Source organism: Hippocampus zosterae, chromosome 18 (assembly GCF_025434085.1).
Source record: "Hippocampus zosterae strain Florida chromosome 18, ASM2543408v3, whole genome shotgun sequence".
NCBI classification, from domain to species: Eukaryota; Metazoa; Chordata; class Actinopteri; order Syngnathiformes; family Syngnathidae; genus Hippocampus; species Hippocampus zosterae.
This window is the reverse complement of record NC_067468.1, coordinates 13,561,892-13,579,743: the sequence shown is the minus strand read 5'-3', so window position 1 is coordinate 13,579,743 and position 17,852 is coordinate 13,561,892. Positions and strand designations below refer to the sequence as shown.

General features: G+C 42.4%; 1 protein-coding gene across 1 annotated transcript; it reads right to left on the bottom strand.

Moving 5' to 3' along the window:
• Window positions 1–107: 107 nt before the first annotated feature.
• lman1 (lectin, mannose-binding, 1) lies at window positions 108–10,732 on the bottom strand. Its single transcript, XM_052050198.1, has 13 exons — window positions 10,410–10,732; window positions 9,074–9,228; window positions 7,602–7,709; window positions 7,253–7,314; window positions 6,139–6,238; window positions 5,914–6,037; window positions 5,129–5,187; window positions 4,857–4,989; window positions 4,245–4,432; window positions 3,895–3,971; window positions 746–914; window positions 555–679; window positions 108–470 (listed from the first exon to the last, which is right to left on the bottom strand). Exons 1-13 carry the CDS (start codon window positions 10,684–10,686, stop codon window positions 434–436), a joined length of 1,614 nt encoding a protein of 537 aa, XP_051906158.1. The 5' UTR covers window positions 10,687–10,732; the 3' UTR covers window positions 108–433.
• Between the last annotated feature and the right edge of the window lie 7,120 nt (window positions 10,733–17,852).

Below are 17,852 nucleotides of genomic sequence, written 5' to 3'. Positions count from 1 at the left end.
GCGAGTGCAGATGGAAGACAGATGGTTGGGCTCTCGCATGCCCCCGGATCAGAAAATGGATGGATGGTGTCAACTGTTTGTGTTCTCCAAATATGTCAGTCGAGGTGTTTGTGTGAGAGATATTTTCATCTTTATTGATACAAAATTACACATTTTAAAAAAATGACACAGGTTTGCTGTCAGCAAAGTCCGGGAAGGCAGAGTTTTTTTTCCCCTTCTTTTTAAACAAAAATCCCCAAAGAGGTGTGACCAGGCAAAAATACTGTCAGAAAAAAAAGTTTTGCATGTCACTTGTCAATGGCATCAAATTAAGAATCTCAAAACGGTTTAATTCTTTTACTTCCAGGTACAATAACTTAAATTTGTGCAGAGTTGGGGCTGGGGTGGAAATCACCCAAAATATATCCTGACCCTGGATGACAATGGTGGGGCATCAAAAGAACTTCTTTGCTGCTGCTTCCTGTTGGCTTCTACGTGAGAGAAAAAAAAAGACAAAGCAGCAGTTCATTGAATTTGCATTCATTCAATAAATACAAAATAAAAAAAGAACTTACTTGTACATAATATAACACAAGAACAGAACCGACTGGACCACAATGAAGATGACAAAATGGACAGTAGACAAGCAGGAAGGGAAGGGGGGAGCCTCGGGGCACTTTTGGACCTTCTCACCGGGATTCTGCAAGGAGTTCCTCATGTTAGTGCTCACAATGCCACGATGTGAACGCAAACTCCGCATTCTGACCTGAGCGCCACGCTGGACCAGGTGTTCCAGGTCGCGTCTGACTGAGTGTAGGTGCTCTTTGATGTCGTTGAAATGCTGAATGCTCTCGTACGTGGCCACCCCGCCGCCACCACCCTGCTGCAGCTGCTGGGTCGAGCCGATGTGCTTCAGAGATTCGTAGAAGGTATTCCTGCCGAGATAAAGACCTTAATATGAAACAAATTGGGGGACGGTTTCCGGTACAGCAATCAGTAGGTCAAATCTTGAGGGGGTGGGTGGGTGGTTTAAAGGGGGATATTTAAAGAAAAGTCATAACATTGGAAGGAAAAGTTGCAGCGCAATAAAGTATTCCTTAGTTCGGAACTATTCTACTCTAACTGATAGACTCATCTGATTATTAGTCAGAGGAGTCCGATTTTCATGTTGGCAAACACGATTTTACCCCCAGTGCGTATCACACTTTTTTTTTTTAACCAGTGATACAAATTGTCTCCTGTGTAATCTTTTTTTTTTTTTTAATCCCTATTCACCAGAGGATCTGGTGAGCCAAAGTTGGAACACCCCAAAATTACCATTTGATAAAACAGGTCATGATTGCCAAATTAATCCCTTCTAAAAACATGTTCCAACATCAGATTACAAGGGTCGCATGGGTTAAGGAAAGGACTAGCCGCGATCCTAACAGACAGAATTAGCATGGTGGAACGCAAATGGCGGCGACGTTTGTTCGTGCGAATGACAATTAAAAAAAAAATGTGTTATCCTACAAGAAAAAGGTTTGCTTTTATGTTGGGCGAAAAATTATGTTACAATAAAAAAAAAAGTGACTAAAATAAAAGTAGCTGCAATAATATTGAACGCAACATTAAAATCCAATTGTAATATTCTAAGAAAAGTCACAAAGCTGCGAAAAATATCTTTGCAACTTTTCCACAAAAGTGTTGACGCTACAAGAAAAATGCTGTCAGACTATGAAAAGAAAGTAGTTGTTTCTGTCGAAGAAAAATGGGCAAAATATTACACACACACATACATATTTCATGGACTTTGCCGTTTCCCTGCACTTTAAAAAAAAAAAAAAAGAAAAAGGGTTTAATCCTGCACTTTCAGCGGGTCGCCTTGGTCATACAATAAATCAGAAGAAAATGACATTTCTTCCAGTTGATTAGAGGCAGGCAGTAAGCAGTAACTTTCTCTTATCATCTTAAAACACGTCTAAGACGATTAGGATGGAAGATGAGGAGGGGAGGGTAGGAAAAAAAAAAAAAAGCACAAATGAAAGGAAGTTCTGCGGGGCGTTTGTAGAGCAAGGCCGCCCGTGTATGGCAGATGTGTTTGAAGACGCCTAATCGGATACGCCGTTAAGACGTGGCCTTTTCTTGGCGCATCAACAAAATCTAATTTGTTTTCATATACAATAATAATAATAAGAATAATAAATCTCCCTTGAGTAAGTAAGTGAGCGTTTGATAATAAAGCCGGCGTCTAATCTTCATCTAGTGACCCATTTAGGGATATTTCCTAATCCAGTCACTAGCGGTGAATCAATTTGGAACCTTTCGGGGCCGGGATGGCCTTTTACTGCCGTCAATCAGATGATCGGCGCGACACCTCCAACCTGAGACTTAGGGGGGGGGGGGGGGGGGGGGGTCAACGTTATAAGAATTAATATAATAATAATATGAAAAAAATAAATAATAATAAATCATGTCCGCGTGTGGGATTTAGGCCACGTGGACAGCTTGCTTCTTTTTATGATACATGATGACAAAGATTAATGTGACATCATGTGAAATCTTTAATATCGATGTGATTAATTCGTCATGCAGATGGCACGCTGAAAATTAAGACGCAATCAAACGGTGACGGACACAAAAAAGCGAGACATTATTTTAATCGTTACAACAGCACGGCCCCCACCAAGTATTAGGGCCACGCCGAAAGGGAAAGAAAGGGTCGTATCAATTGAAACGATGGCGGGGGAAAAAAAGGATCCCAAGGTTACGAGAATTTAAAAAAAAAAAAAAAAGTTGCTGGAATACGTTTTTCTGAGAAATACTGAGAAAAAGAATAGACTCTGGAAAAAGGTGGGTCAAAAGATAACACACTTAGGGGTCAAAAAGGGGACCAACTGTGACTCGGGTCAATTTGACCCCCTTTTTTTGTGGGCTGGCTGAGGACAAAACAATGCAATATTTGGGCTTGTTTTTGCGGGGGTTGTTTCAAACCAGGCGGCCCGGTAGTCCAGTGGTTAGCACGTCGGCTTCACAGTGCAGAGGTACCGGGTTCGATTCCAGCTCCGGCCTCCCTGTGTGGAGTTTGCATGTTCTCCCCGGGCCTGCGTGGGTTTTCTCCGGGTGCTCCGGTTTCCTCCCACATTCCAAAAATATGCGTGGCAGGCTGATTGAACACTCCAAATTGTCCCTAGGTGTGAGTGTGAGTGCGAATGGTTGTTTGTCTATGTGTGCCCTGCGATTGGCTGGCAACCGGTTCAGGGTGTCCCCCGCCTACTGCCCGGAGACAGCTGGGATAGGCTCCAGCACCCCCCGCGACCCTAGTGAGGATCAAGCGGTACGGAAGATGAATGAATGAATGAATGTTTCAAACCAACTCAAGTCGTGTTCAGTGCCGTTTGTGGACCCATAATTGTGTTCTTTTTGAGCTAACAGAGAAAAGTGTGACAAGATTAAAGGCATAACGTTACGGGAAATGTGCAATTTGATGAGAATAAAGATGCAAAAAGGTGATACAATCATAACAAGTGTATAAAAATAAAATTCAATTTTTTGAGGATAAAAAAAAATGTAGTGAGAGAGAGAGAATAGGCTTTCACTCTAATGCAATAAAATCACTTTTTGGGGGTTGTTTTTTTTTCTCCCTCTTTTCATAGTATAAGAGCCCTTCAATTTAAGAAGATTACGAGCGGGCGAGTATTACGGCGCGTATCATGCCTTGTCCATGTACCTTTAAAAAACAGATTTACTTTCTCATGTATGTCATGAAAGCATGATCACGGGATTACCCAGGGCAGCCAGTCAGACACCTGAGATGTGCGCAGCCCGAGATTAAATATGATTTCTGGGGTTTAAATGCCGGGATTTTCCCTTTGTTTTGGTTTTGGGCGGACATTGGCGAAAAAAAAAAAAAAAAAAAAAACAAGAGGGACTCACCTCAACTCATTGATGTTTCTGAGCAGATCGTGTTGGGAGGAAACAATAGTGCCCAGCTGCTGGGTCGCCACGTCCAGCTAAAATAAACAACAGCATGGTAGGAGGGGCTAACATTGGGAAAATAACATTCCATGAACAACTTTGTTGCGACTGTTGAAAAAATGTCACCTCATTATAAAAAATAAAAAAAACACTTAATTTTAGCAAAAACAAGTGGCAAGATCACGAGGTAAATGCGTCTTAAAAACAAACTATCACAGCTGCAAATTTTTTTTTAAAAAGCTGTAATTTACATAAAACCCCCAAAAATTCGGAAAATAAAGGCCTACTTTTTCCAATTTGAAACCCACCTGGGCCGAGCCGGCGTTGGCTCGGCTCTTGGAGATCTCGTCGGTGACGAGAGTCACGTAACGGCGCTGTTCGTCCAGGATCATGGCCAGCTGCCGGTTGAGCTGCTTGATCTCCAAGTGGATTTGGTTCTGACCCTCAAACACCTGACGGATCTCTCGATCGTTCACGCTCTCGTACAAATCGAAGACTGCGGAGGGGAAAAAAAAATAAATCAGAAAACAAACACAAGCGTTCATGATCTCGTTTTTAGACTCATAAACACCCCCCATCGCAGACAGGGAAAAAAAAAAAAAGAACAACAAAAAGGATATTGGACACAAGTCAGCATTTTCAAAAACAAAATTCACAAGAAAACAATTGGAATGTGATGCAAAAAAATAAATAAAACCGAAAGTCATAATATTACAAAAAGTTGTTTTTGCAGCGGTGCGCCATTAGCAAAAGTGTTGGAATTTTAATCAAAATCATATGACAGGAATCAGGACAATTTGTCACGAGAGAATATTTTAGAAGTCACGTAACAATAACGTCTTGATTACAAGAAAAATCGAATGAGATATCTCAAATTTGTTCAAAATGTTCCATAGAACAAGATCCAAAGGTGCACTAACTCGGCTCTCCTTGGACATCGGGGTGCTCTTTCTGGTACTCCTCTTTTTTCCTGTCAATCTCTTGCTGGAAGTTGTGGAATTCCTCCTGGTACTTGTCCTTGTCTTCTTTAGGAATCTCCCCTTCTGGTAGATGCTTCAAGAGGGCCGCCGCAGACAAAAAAAAAAAAAAAACCCCAAATGGAAAAGCTTGAGTGAATTCAAGAGGCTTGGACCGATTCATTTGCACACAAGCCGAGTCATTTGGAGGAGGGGTTCCAGAAAACGCAACTTACCGCTGCCTGGCTCGGTTCCATGAGTTGGTATAACAAGAAGGAAAAGACGTCGTGGTCATCTGGCACGAAGAAGAGTAACAAGGGGGGGGGGGGGGATGTTCATTAAAATGATGGTCATGCATTGGGATAGGAAAATATTGGAAACAATGACACCGATGGTATGTGGAATAACTCAAACGAGGGCCGATTTCCTGGAGTTCTTAATGAAACAATATTAATCGGCTAAACTCGATATCACAACTCGAAATGGATGGATGTAAACAAAGAAAACAAAACTGTTCTGTCATTCGATGAGGAAAAGGTGCTACATTGGACAAAATAAGATTTTGACATTTATAAGACATTTATTTATACATAAGACATTTATTTGGGGAATTTCGCATTGAGCCAAACTTTACACTTCATCTTGAAACAATGAGCCTGCTTTCTAATCTGAATTTGAAACACTCAAATCTGATTCCAAAACTACAATTTGACTTGAAATCCAAACTCGAGTTGAAGACACTTCACCCAGATGAGAATCCCTCATTTTTGAACCCCACCGTGCAAAACCGTGACCAAGTTTGGAAAAGCTAACGCTTGCTTGAAAACACCCGCGTGGGTGTTATTTGAAAACTCATGAGATGAGGTCAAGCCTCGCTTCATTTCCCTGACGGAACCCCTCATTTTGAAATCAAAATTTGAAAACCCGACTTGAAATCCAAAGTGCTGAAATAAAACCCCATCTCGAAGCAATCAATTGAACCGAGGACCCCCCCCCCCCCCCCCCCCCACCCAGGGATTACCTGCTACTGTGCCAGTCGCAGCCGAGAGGCCGAAGAAGCCCTCAGCGGGAATGATCATGTTTTCCACCTTGGTGCACAACTCATAGTCGTCTTTGCCGGCAGTGAATCCGTTGCTGATCATCACCTGCGGAAGCACCAGAGGACTGGCATGACAGCCAAACATAGACGGAAAGTGGACCAAGCATGCACCCCCCCCCCCTTAAAAAAAAAGTGCACGCCACGTACCGTCAGCGTCTTTTTGTAGTACGTCACTTTGGCTCTGACGGGATACGGTTTGTTGCGGAAGTCTCGCAAACACGAGCCCAAGGCTTGTGTGCTGCCGTCTCTGCCAACACAATTTGCCGCATCACTGTGGTGGTCTCCGCCGGTGTGGGAAGCGTTATTTTTTTGTGGTATCCTTTGACAACCTTACAACTTTGACAACAATAACATTGCAATGTACCGAAAGGGATGGCGCCCTGTCGCCAAAGGGGTTTCTTCCGCGTCTACAGAATTTTTTATTTTTCGCCTTTTAATTTTAGTCGCCCAATTTTTATTTTTTTTACTTTAATAAACAGTAACAGGTTTGCTGTATTGTTTTTTTTTCTTCAATGAATAATCTACTCGATCAATGTGTATGTAACCACTGAATTATGAGATGACGGCAAGTAAAATATCGTACAAATTAGAGATGCGCATGCTAACTTTTTATTCGGCTGTAAGTCAGCAGTGGGTCAAATCAAGTCAACAAATATTTTAATCTCGACTTGAGAAACAAAATTTTTTTTCAAAAATTAGATCTTTTTCAGACGATACGGATCAGCTGAAAATGTTTTTTTTTTAAATCACGCGATTGCTCCCGATTTCCAATGATATGCTTGGATTCGGACAACTCTGAGTTCATCTGTGATTCCTACCACAGCTTTGGGGAAATCTTGTTGAAATGCTTTTGCCCACAAAGCATACACAATAAATTAGGATTGAAAAAGTCAAACGGAAAAATACCCCATCCGATCCACAAACATTTTTTTGTCAACAACACAATACGTGATCATAATCGAGCAAATCGTCGCCACCGGAAGAATGAAACTTTTTTTTTTTTTTGACCCTGTGTTGATTGAATACTGTATGTGGAAAAACATCGACAAGTATCTGCTCGCGTAAACAGTTCGGATTGCGAGACAAACGGCGGCACTGTCGGGGGGGGAAGTCATTTTAAGCTTTCACTTGGTCTGCGCGAGATTAGGGAAAGATAGGGGATTATTTCCTTTCAAGCAAATATAATCATATTTCCTAATCTTCTTTGAAAATTGCTCAAACGTGAGGTGGCGACGTCAGAGCAACGCAAGTGTGTACTTACTGCTTGTGGTCATAAATATTTTTGCCGTCGTTTCCCACGACGATGACGGCCGGGTTATTTTTCTGGAGGGGGACACAAAACATGCTCATCCTGAACAAATGTGCACTCATTGGCAGAATAAGCCCCCCCGCCCACCAAAAAAAAGTCAATAATCGCCATCTTTGTCAATCAAATCAAAATACTGGCAATAGGAATTTTTTTTAAAAGCATTTTTGTTGTACAAGTGACAAATAATTCAAATTGGCCACCTTGCAATGCTAATAATTAGCCTCTCCTAGCCTTCGCCGTTCCTTTATTCGGCGACTCCAAAGACACGTCTCAGAAATGAATGGGCAGACTGGACACCGACCTTTCCATCGTTGTCGAAGGAGTCGAAGAAAATTCCGACCCCGTTCCACTGGTCCGAGGAGCCGTACACGGGTCCCAGGTAGCCTTGAGCCTCAGTGAACCAGATGGCCTGGCGTTACAAAACCAGACAAGAGTACATTGAAATGCTTCTTGTGATTGAAACAACAGTACCAAACCAAAATGCCATCATTTGCCCCCCCTCCCCCTTTTAGGCCCATGTGGAGGTCTCACGTTCAACACAGTATCCATCATTTTTTAGGAGAGCAAGTCGGGAATGGATAACAAACGCCCAAGACACAAAATTGACGATTCGCAATCAACTCTCGACCACAAAGACTCAATTATCGCAGGCGCAAACACGCTCGACTTGTTGTTTGTTGACAGGCAGTCAGGACAAATGATGTTTTCTCACACAACCTGTAAGACAACCAGCGGGGAAAAAAAAACTAGCCGTTGCCTTTGGGCTATTTGGACTCGCCACTCCTGCGTTGGCTTGCGCTCGATGTTCCGCCGTCGTGGCGCGCCGCCGGCTCAACGCCATTCCAACCTTGCACCCGCACCGTACAATTAGAACAAGACTTTGCGTTCCAATTAGACTTGTTTTTTTTTTTTTTTTTTTTTGGGCTGCTGTGGTTGGTTGCAAATTTCCTTTCGCATTGAAATGTGAGGCTTGGCAGTGAACAAAAAGTTGGCAATTCTGAGGTCGTGGGTTTAAATCTGGGCTCTGTGTGAAATTTGTAGGTGCTCCGGTTTCCTCTCAAGCATTCCAAAAACTTGCGCGGCAGGCTAATGGAAAGCTCTAAATTGTCCCTGTTGGTTTGTTTCAATGTGCCCTGTGATTGGCTGGCACCAGTTCGGGGCACACCACCGCTTTTGGGAGAGGCTCCAGTTTGCTTGCAATCCTCGTGAGAATATGTCGTGCAGAGGATGGATAGAATGATCTTTTCACCTTTAGGTACAGCAACTGTGGTATCATTTTTTTTTAATGCTCTAGCAATACAGTTGAGTCGAGTCTCTCATCGATAAAGCCATGAAATACACACAGACCTGAATAGACAAACTGCCAATGGCTCGTTAAACCTGATATGATAATGATGAGAATAATAATAATAATAATGCAATTAAATTTGTAGAGCGCTTTTCAAAATAACTAACGATGCTTTCAACTTTTCGAATAAGCTAACAATGACCTAAATATAGAGGCGGGCCCAAAAGGTTTGATGAAACGAGGATGTTCAATTATGTTATTGATCAATTTAGAGAGTTGAAATTGGAAATGACACAAAAGGGGGAAAAAAAATCCCCACCCGTAGGAACTTTCATTGCATTCACAAAAAAAAAAAAAACAAACAAAAAAAAAAGCGAAGCAAACAAGCAAACGCAGCCAAGGAGGACATGAGAATAAAGTCAACGTTCGTCACTCAGACAACACGATCAAATTACTCGGAAGCGCTCCCGTCAGCTTTTTCTTACCAAGCCGTCCGCTCCCATGCGGCCTCTTCCGGACACCCGGAACATCATCTCGATCTCCCAATGGTTGAAGGACGCCTTGTTCTTGCACCATGCGCCCCCCCGCTGACTCTTGAGGGACGGCGCGAGGCGCACCTGCTCCTCACTGGGGATGGCATCTAACCACAGAAATGAGAGATGCACCTTAAGACCGTGGGATTGGCGCATACAGAAAAGGGACGGATTTACGAAGATCTTTACACGGTTCGGATTTTGGATCCGATCGCTGATCGGCGAGTTCATTAAAAAAAAAAAGTCAGCCGAGTAATCAATGCAGCCCAACATTTGAGACTCCTGATTCATCAACTCCTCAATGTCTCTGCTGGAAGGCACAGTGGACACAATTTAACAGACTTGGATGACTCCAGATTGGGCAGAAAGAAATAGTGGTCGAGCAACGTTGATAAAGCAACACTGTTTGGTTGTTTATCTGCACGCAGTTAATTTTTTTTCGGTTTTAAGATTTGGTGTACTCTTGATCTTCGCTGGACTTGGGACCTTGTGGACTCTGACTTGACTTGGACCTTTGTGACTCAAATTTGATAAAGGTGGACTTGACTGCAGCCTTCAAAGGTTGAACGCGGTCTCTCGTGTCATGTCATATACTTTATATCCTGACATAGTAAGTTCCAAAAAATGGAAACAACACTACAGTAGTTTACGTTGGAACGCTCTTTCTTGCCCATTAACGGTTTATGAATGCGTGTGAATGGAGCGATAAGTGTTATTTCGACTGCAGAGGAGGAGTTTGTCTCATCATTTAAGACTGTTTTACTGTGACTGATAGTAGCATTCTTTATTTTGAGGGCTATTATGTTTTATGCTTTATTTTGTGGACATCATATTGTACAATTTGTCCAATGTCTTTATTTGTATTTGCCATGTTTTGCTCGATTGTCTGCAGCCAGGTCGGCATCGCAAATGGGAATCTGTTTTCTATTGGATCAATACATGAGTAAAGCAATAAAAAAAAGAGCTTCTTAATTATAATACTGTTGGCCTTTCGTGTATCTCGATCTAACTGTACCTTAGCGGTACTTGATGACTCGAGGCTGCACAGTCGAGTCCACTATCAGCTGACTGAGCACCAATCCAGATGCCCACGTTAAACTCGTGACGCAACGTCCAACTTTAAAGTTGAATGTCTTACTATTTTTATCTCATTCATTGGCAGCTGTCAAAGATGCGCGTTCACTGGCAAGGTTTAATTGGGTTCAACGTGGCGGTTAGCGCCGCTAGCCCGGCTATTGTGCTGTTGTGGCTTTTGCACGCCGGGGAAGACGTTGACATCTGCACTTACTGCCAAAGTGTATCCAGAAGGGAATCGTGCCGTTCGCCTGGACCAGATGGGGCCACTTAAAGCTATACTTGTACTCGAAGCGGCGGTGGGGAGCCGCGTCCGCCGGATCCGGCGTCTTGACGTCGGCGTCCGTCGCGGTGTCGTCGGCGGCCGTCACTTGCACAACGCCGCCGTAACACAGCAGCCCTGCGAGAATGGCGACGAACATCCCCGCCGTCGCCGAGGTCGAAGCGTGCCGCCGTCGCCGCCGCTGTGTTGCTCCTTCGGGCACCGCCATGTTTCCGTGTCAGTGCTGACGTAGCGTTCAATGCGGCAGCACACGAGCATGACGGGATTGCCCGGGAGGCCAACAGGGCGCCTTCTGATTGGTCCACACCTCTCGCTCACACAAACTGCCGCAGGGAGCTTCCCCGGATGTGACACGTCACGCGTCGATTTGAGTAAAGCCAACACGGCGGGTGAAGGTCCAGCGCACGTCAGTACATCGTGGGACGGAGGACAAGTTTATATGTCCATAGCCCGCTGTCGAAAGAAGGAGAAGACTCTTTTTCCTTTAGCCACAGCTAAAGGAAAAAAAAATCTAATTTAGTTACCACACATATAGCACTTGACATTAATGGTTTACAACGGTGGTTCTCCATCTTTTTTTCAGCGCTCTGTGTACCACCATAATGGAATATAAACATTGTGATTGTCGCAGAAATAGGGGGAAAAAAAGTTTCTTACATATTCCATCCATCCATTTTCCCATCACTATCTTTACTATAGGGCAGTGGTGGGCAGCATACGCTCCGCAGGCCAATATTGGCCTGAGGCCAAATATAGCTGGCCTAACAGATGACGTTGATGGAGGGGGAAAAAAGGATGATTAGAGATGTCACTCAATTCACAAAATGAAACGTGCCTCCATGTCGTCATGATCTTTCAGAGCCATTCAGCGTAGCATTTTGCAGTTTGTTTGGCATGTTGCTTGGAAGTGCTCCACTTCCATGTTTTGGGTTATTCCCTATACTGTACAGACAACTTAATTCAGGCACCTGAGTGACAAGACAGCATATATTAACCAATGGAACAATATGAATTGAAGGACACATTGATTGTGGGCACTGAGTAGCTCCAGATTTCTACCAGGGCCACCCTCTGTCGCTGGTGACCGGCATGTGGATGCATTTCCCCCCCCAAAAAAACCTAGAAAGACAATGAGATTGATCAGAAAAAATCTAGCATCACTTAAACAGATGAGTAACTAATTCATTTCTGTGTCAAAATGATTGTGTTGTAAGCTTTGGCTCTGCTCTGGGTTGTGAAAGCCTCGGCGGGAGATGCAAGGTGACACGAATGAGACACCATTGACTTTCTGTTGACGTTGACTGGTTCCGCCCCCGTGTACCGAGGGGGCCCCAGTGGCCTTGGTCTCGGCCCGGCCAGCTCCCGTCGTGCCCCGGCACAAAACAGAGCTATTGTGGCAACGCTAATCTGGGGATTTTGACTCTTGTGGCGCTGGCGCTGATCAGCAAATGGCAAGAAGTGATCTGTAAGGCTTTAGACTGATCAGGTTTCATGTACTCTGCCGGTGTCATTTCATGTTGAACGGCAAGATTTTGTTTATCCATGAAATCCATCAACATGCATGGCAGATGTGATTTAAAAAAAATAAATCATTAAATAACATTTCTTGTCTTCAGCTTTGTCTTTGAAAATAAGAAAACGAAAAGTGTAGGTTGTATCCTTTGTGCGCTACGTATTTAAGATAAAATAACTTAAGATTTACCTAAATTGTAGAATATTTGGGAAAACACCTTTGTTTAAAAATACAAATTTCTTTCTGAGTTTTTAAGTGTACTCTGAAAATGAAAGCAACAGCAACATTTGAAGATAACATACCTCTATGCATTAATTATGTATTTTTCAGTATTATTTTGAATCACTAAATATGTAAAATAAACCTTTCTTTTTTACTATGTTAGCTACCACATATACCATAATTCACATGTATTCTTTTTTTAATGATGTATTATGGGCAAAGGTTTTTTTCCCACTCAAAATAAAGAGAATAAATAAGAGCTTTTTTTTGGACTGTGTTTTGACCCTGTCAGGTAGTTCAAAAAGAAACGCAAACTACAACCACAACACACTTTGTGGAGGCCGCATGTTTTTTGGAAGCACAGTTTAAAAGCTCAGTGGATATAGAGAATAAAATAAACAAGAGCCCTCTGTGCCTTTGTGACCAAAGTCCTCATTAGGGAGTTAAAGCTGCACTCCTTTGAGGGCAAATGTGATTTAAAATGACAAAAGCCATGCTAATAGCTCAATTTAGCCATGCACAATGACAACCTGCTGGATGTTAACGGGTCAGCGCTGCCCGTGAAAACCTCATCTCGGTCACCGGCGCAAATATTTGCCCAGTCAATTATATGCCGTTGTTGTCAACGTGTCATGTGTGAACCAATATATATAAAAACACTTGAAACAAATATATATGTATATATAAAAACACCCTTGATTATGTTTTTTTTAAGGTTCGGGTGACGTGTCGACCAATCATGGCTCACCTTGCAAATGTCACATGACCAAAGTAGAAACCAGTGGACAGCATTTGATGTCCTGCATAATCAATACAAATAGATCGAAGGCGGCGTATCACGATACTATCGACATCTTCCAAGACATATTTTATGGTTGCTTTACTCTTCGATTTCCGCCGCTATTCCCTTCTTTCAAGGCCAATGCAGCTTTTTGTGTATCGTAATGTTGAACCAAGTACATAAAGTACAGTAAGTAGGAAATTCTAATTTTTAGGGTGTTTCTAAAGAGAAAACACACACAAAAAAAAGATTAGCCCCCTGAAAGTGGCTGAGTGTCGCACATGCTCCGTCCTCACAATGCCCAAGGGTCCCACCTTTGGGGGGGGAGCGGAGGGGGGCTTCGCTCCAACGAGGTCCAGTGTGGTCCGGCCTGGAGTGGGTTAGGCCACTCATCGGACTTTGGCACATTCATTTCAGAAGCGACCTTCTTCCTCATTATTTAAGCAATGGCGACAATAGCATACAACCACCAGCCCCCCGCACCCTTTTATGCGCACAAGTGTGGTGGGAGTGGTGCCCCGCCTGGTCTTAAAAAAAATACCCTCAACGTTTCCTTTCTTCCATTTGCCACAACGGATTTCTTTCTTAGTTTTCAGGCCTCTCATTAACTCCGCACATGCTTGCAATGGCTTGAAGTGGGCGGGCCTTGTGAAAAAGCGACCAATTAGGGGCCTCATCAGCTCCAATTAGCCGAGACAAAGCCAGAGTAAAGATAACTCAATGAGAGAGAGAGAGAGAGAGAGAGAGAGAGAGAGAGAGAGAGAGAGAGAGAGAGAGAGAGAGAGAGAGAGAGAGCGTGCGTGCGTGCGTGCGTGCGTGCGTGCGTGTGTGTGTGTGTCAGTCCCGTGTTCCAAAACGTCGCCATTCACAACATGAGGTGGGGGTGGCTTCCCTCCGGGACCAAGTGTTGTTGTGCTGGCAGGGCCCCAGGGCCCCCCAGGAGTCCCAGAAAGAGAGCCATTCAATCCTCTTTTACCTGTTTGCAATCTCTTATTATTGTCCGCGTCCACTCTCTCCATACTTCCTTCAACAAGAGGAGGGGGCTGGATGGATGTTAAGGGGGTGCCTTTCACCTCATTAGAAGCGCATTTGCACTGTCCCCCTAGCCGCAACATTGTAATTTTCTTTTTTTTCCTTTCTTTTACATCATAATCTTCGCTGAATGGAGGATTTTTGGGGCGCTTAATTTGCCGCCCACGCTAAACGCATTCATTAATGAATTGGGTAACACTAATTTTCTCCTATTCAAGGGGTGCATCTTTTGGAGCTAAATAACGACGGGGGAGGTGGTGGTGATGGGGAAGATATAATTAGGAGACAAGGGTCCACTTCAGTAAATATTTGGAATCTTTTAAGGCTTACCCTCGATTAATTACTTCCACAAGAGATTTTGGTAGAGGGAAATGAAGTGCCAACTTTCCTCTAACAAGATAAGCTTGTGGGGGGTGGGGGGGTGTTCTTCAATTGGGGTGGACCGCCATTTTAATCAAACGCATGCTCGGAAGATGGGCTCGTTACGGACACAAAGGAACGACGCGCTAACAGTGAGGTCATGTTTTGTCGCTTGTTTACACAAATAAAGACAACTTGGAAAAGGCGGATAGTGTTGTTGGTCATTAGGCTGACGCCATTGTGGCGAGAATGCCAGCTGACAGCCGAGAGCGGGCTGTCAGCTGCAGTTGAAATAAAACAACTCAAGACTACTTACAAAAAAAAAAATGATTCGAATGATAACGAGTTCGTGAAACATTAATACTAATTTAATTGTTATCTTTTGAGAAAAATCTTAATTTCAACAACGAAAAAAGATCATGCATTGTGCAATGTCACATCGTAAGGAAAATTCTTGTCAAATATTTCGAGAATAACGTCTGATTTCTTATTACCCGAGTAATGTTGGAATTTTATAGATGGGGCTGAGTATTATGTTGATGCCATTGCCACGTTAATGATAGCTGGTTACTGATGAGAAGCTGACCAAAATTTATAACAACAAACAAAAGGTTATTTTTTGCTCACATAGCCAACTATTAGAATGGCCAATTAGCCCAAAGTTAAAGTAGGGCGGACTAATTGGCTTTTTTTTAGGTGTACATTTTCTCTTTTATTGGCGTTGTAGGTACGCACTAAAAAAAATCGACAAGATAATCATTTATTGCAAGTTATTTTGAAGACTCCCCAGGACAGACGCCTGTGGGTCTCTGGACCCCAGTTTGGAAGTTTGGAGTGGTGCTGAGAAGCCGGCGTCCAGTTTGTTGTGATGCAAGACTGCGACCTACTGGTTAACAGTGGCACTGCAGCGCTCCATACAATTGTGGCGTCCGGGCTGCGATATCATGACGTCACGGCAAGAAACCAAAGCAGAACGTTTTGTTTTTAGTTGCCAAAGCGGCAGTAAACTGGACAACTACAGAGAGGTTGGACGTCACCTCAAAGGATGAAGTTTACGCTTCTTAAATCAGCGTGCTCATGCAGCGAAACATCCAAGACGATAAGAAACTGCAGAAACATGCCATAAAGTAGAAATATGCATTTGAAAAAACACAAAGCACAAGTAGGTCATAATTTTGAACTGGCGTGTAGGAATGGACATGGTGCCATATTATTGTTTACGTAAGAAGCCAATGAATGGTGGGGTTTTAATTAAAAAAAAATGTTCCAGTTCGTGCCTTCTTTGTAATAGTTATAAACAATTATAAATATTTCTTATGTTGTGAGTTTGTGTATATGAACTGCAAAAAAAAACGAAAAAACATTTATAATATTTGGTGAAGTGCTCCCATTTGTCTCATCGAAGCTCCCCAACTCACATCAACACAACTCCTCTGGACCAAGATGTCATAACATGGCAGCAAAGCACTACATTTGACGTCACAGTTTAAAATTTTATGGTGGCGACATTTTGGCCCTGGCACAGATTATTTCCAATATTTTCTAAAGTCTCCATTTTGGAAACACGCAGAGAAGCGCAGAGAAGCGCAAATGATGAACGATACCAACGGGGCACTTCACAGTTTTCTTACCACGTCTGTGGTTGTTTTTCAAGAAAACAACAATGACATGTTGCACCTAAGATTAGAATTTTTCTTCATCCAAAAGTGGATGAGGTCAAGGGGGGGGTTCAAATAACAAAATTTTATGACTTAAACACAGCTGGAAGCCCAAAAGAGGCCCAGCGCAGCCTCTTGAACTTTGATCGCAGTAAATATAATTCGTGAATGTGATCATATTTGAATATAAATTACTTTGATTTACTAGTGCACCGACATAGCTATGAGTGCAACAAATGTTTATACCAAAAAATTGAAACTAAGAACACTTGCAAGAGCGATTCCAATTCGGCACTAAACTTGGTGTGACTTTTGTCCCACCGTAAAGCGATTGCATTTATTTTAGAAAACCATTTCATTTCTTTACATTCTCTTTTTTTAAAATGTTTTATTACTTCTGACAAATTACAGTGCATTTTCTCTTTATTACAAACACATTAATATTTTTTTTTAACACCAGGAGCCACAAAACCCTTTTGCCATCTAAAGAAAGACAGCACTATCCTTATTTTAGATGGCAAAAGGATCTCTCTCTCTCTCTCTCTCTCTATATATATATATATATATATTCATTCATTCATCTTCCGAGCCGCTTGATCCTCACTAGGGTCGCGGTATATATATATATATATGTATATATATGTATATATACATATATATATATACAGTATATATATACTGTATATGTATCTCAACATGTATAATAAACTATAATGTGTTGTATCTGTCAAATCAAAAAAGCTAGAACAAGCAAAAACATTACATCCCTGCATATAACAAAAATATTTTGAACCCCGAAACAAAAGACACATGGTTAAAGCTTCCTTCCAAACAAAATAGTCAACAGTATCAAATTAAATTTGATACTGCCGCGGGTAGCAGACCCCTGTGTACTAGTACCGCTGTATTAGTACTATTGAGAACACCAATAAGTCAAAGTACAACGAGATTTCCTAACTTTTGTTGAATTGGTCCATCAACAGACCAATTCAACACTTTGACCGTGCGAGTGTCTTCCTCGAAGGGAAAACAATCCAACAAGAATGTACTGTATTACAAAACTAAAAATGTAATCCTGCCAGAATTTTTTTCCCCCACTGAAAATGATGATTTTAGAAACGTACACCGCCTTTTTTGGTTGAGAAAGTATAATGCAATCAAATCTTCAGTTCATGGGAATAAAGTTGTACATTTACAAGGGGAGGAAAAAAAACCAGACACAAAGGCAGCAAAATTGTTACATGTCACGCTATCAGGCTGAAATGTGTGTGCGCGCCTCTGTGTGTATATGACATTAGTCACGTTGTTATCATTTGTACAGCGAAGAGTCTTAAGTGCATAAACGATTCACACGTGTGATATTGCATCAGCGGTGTGAAGTGGAGATTTACCGCAGCACTTGGAAGCATGTCAACGACCCTTAAAAAATAATAAAAAAACATTTACATTATCATCCGCCAGTTGTTTTGCTGTTACTACGGCGACAAAGCATCACAGTGGACTCATCTTACACCTGGCATCAATCTCGAAGACGATTTGACGTAATAGTTTGAGTGCTTTCTCATACATGTTCAAAAGTACAAATAAAATCAATAGTTGATTCACGGGCATGCCTTCGCAGAGCTAAGAAATGTTGGTTTTGGTCAAGAATAATCAATTATTCACAGATTTTGGCTATTTACGGCGGGGCTTGGTCCCAATCCACCCGAACAGCAGGCGAGCACTCTTGTACGATAATTGAAAGCTGTATGTCATTGAGAGGCAAAGGTTTGCAGGTTTGTGTGCACCCACGGAATGTTGCTTTTTCA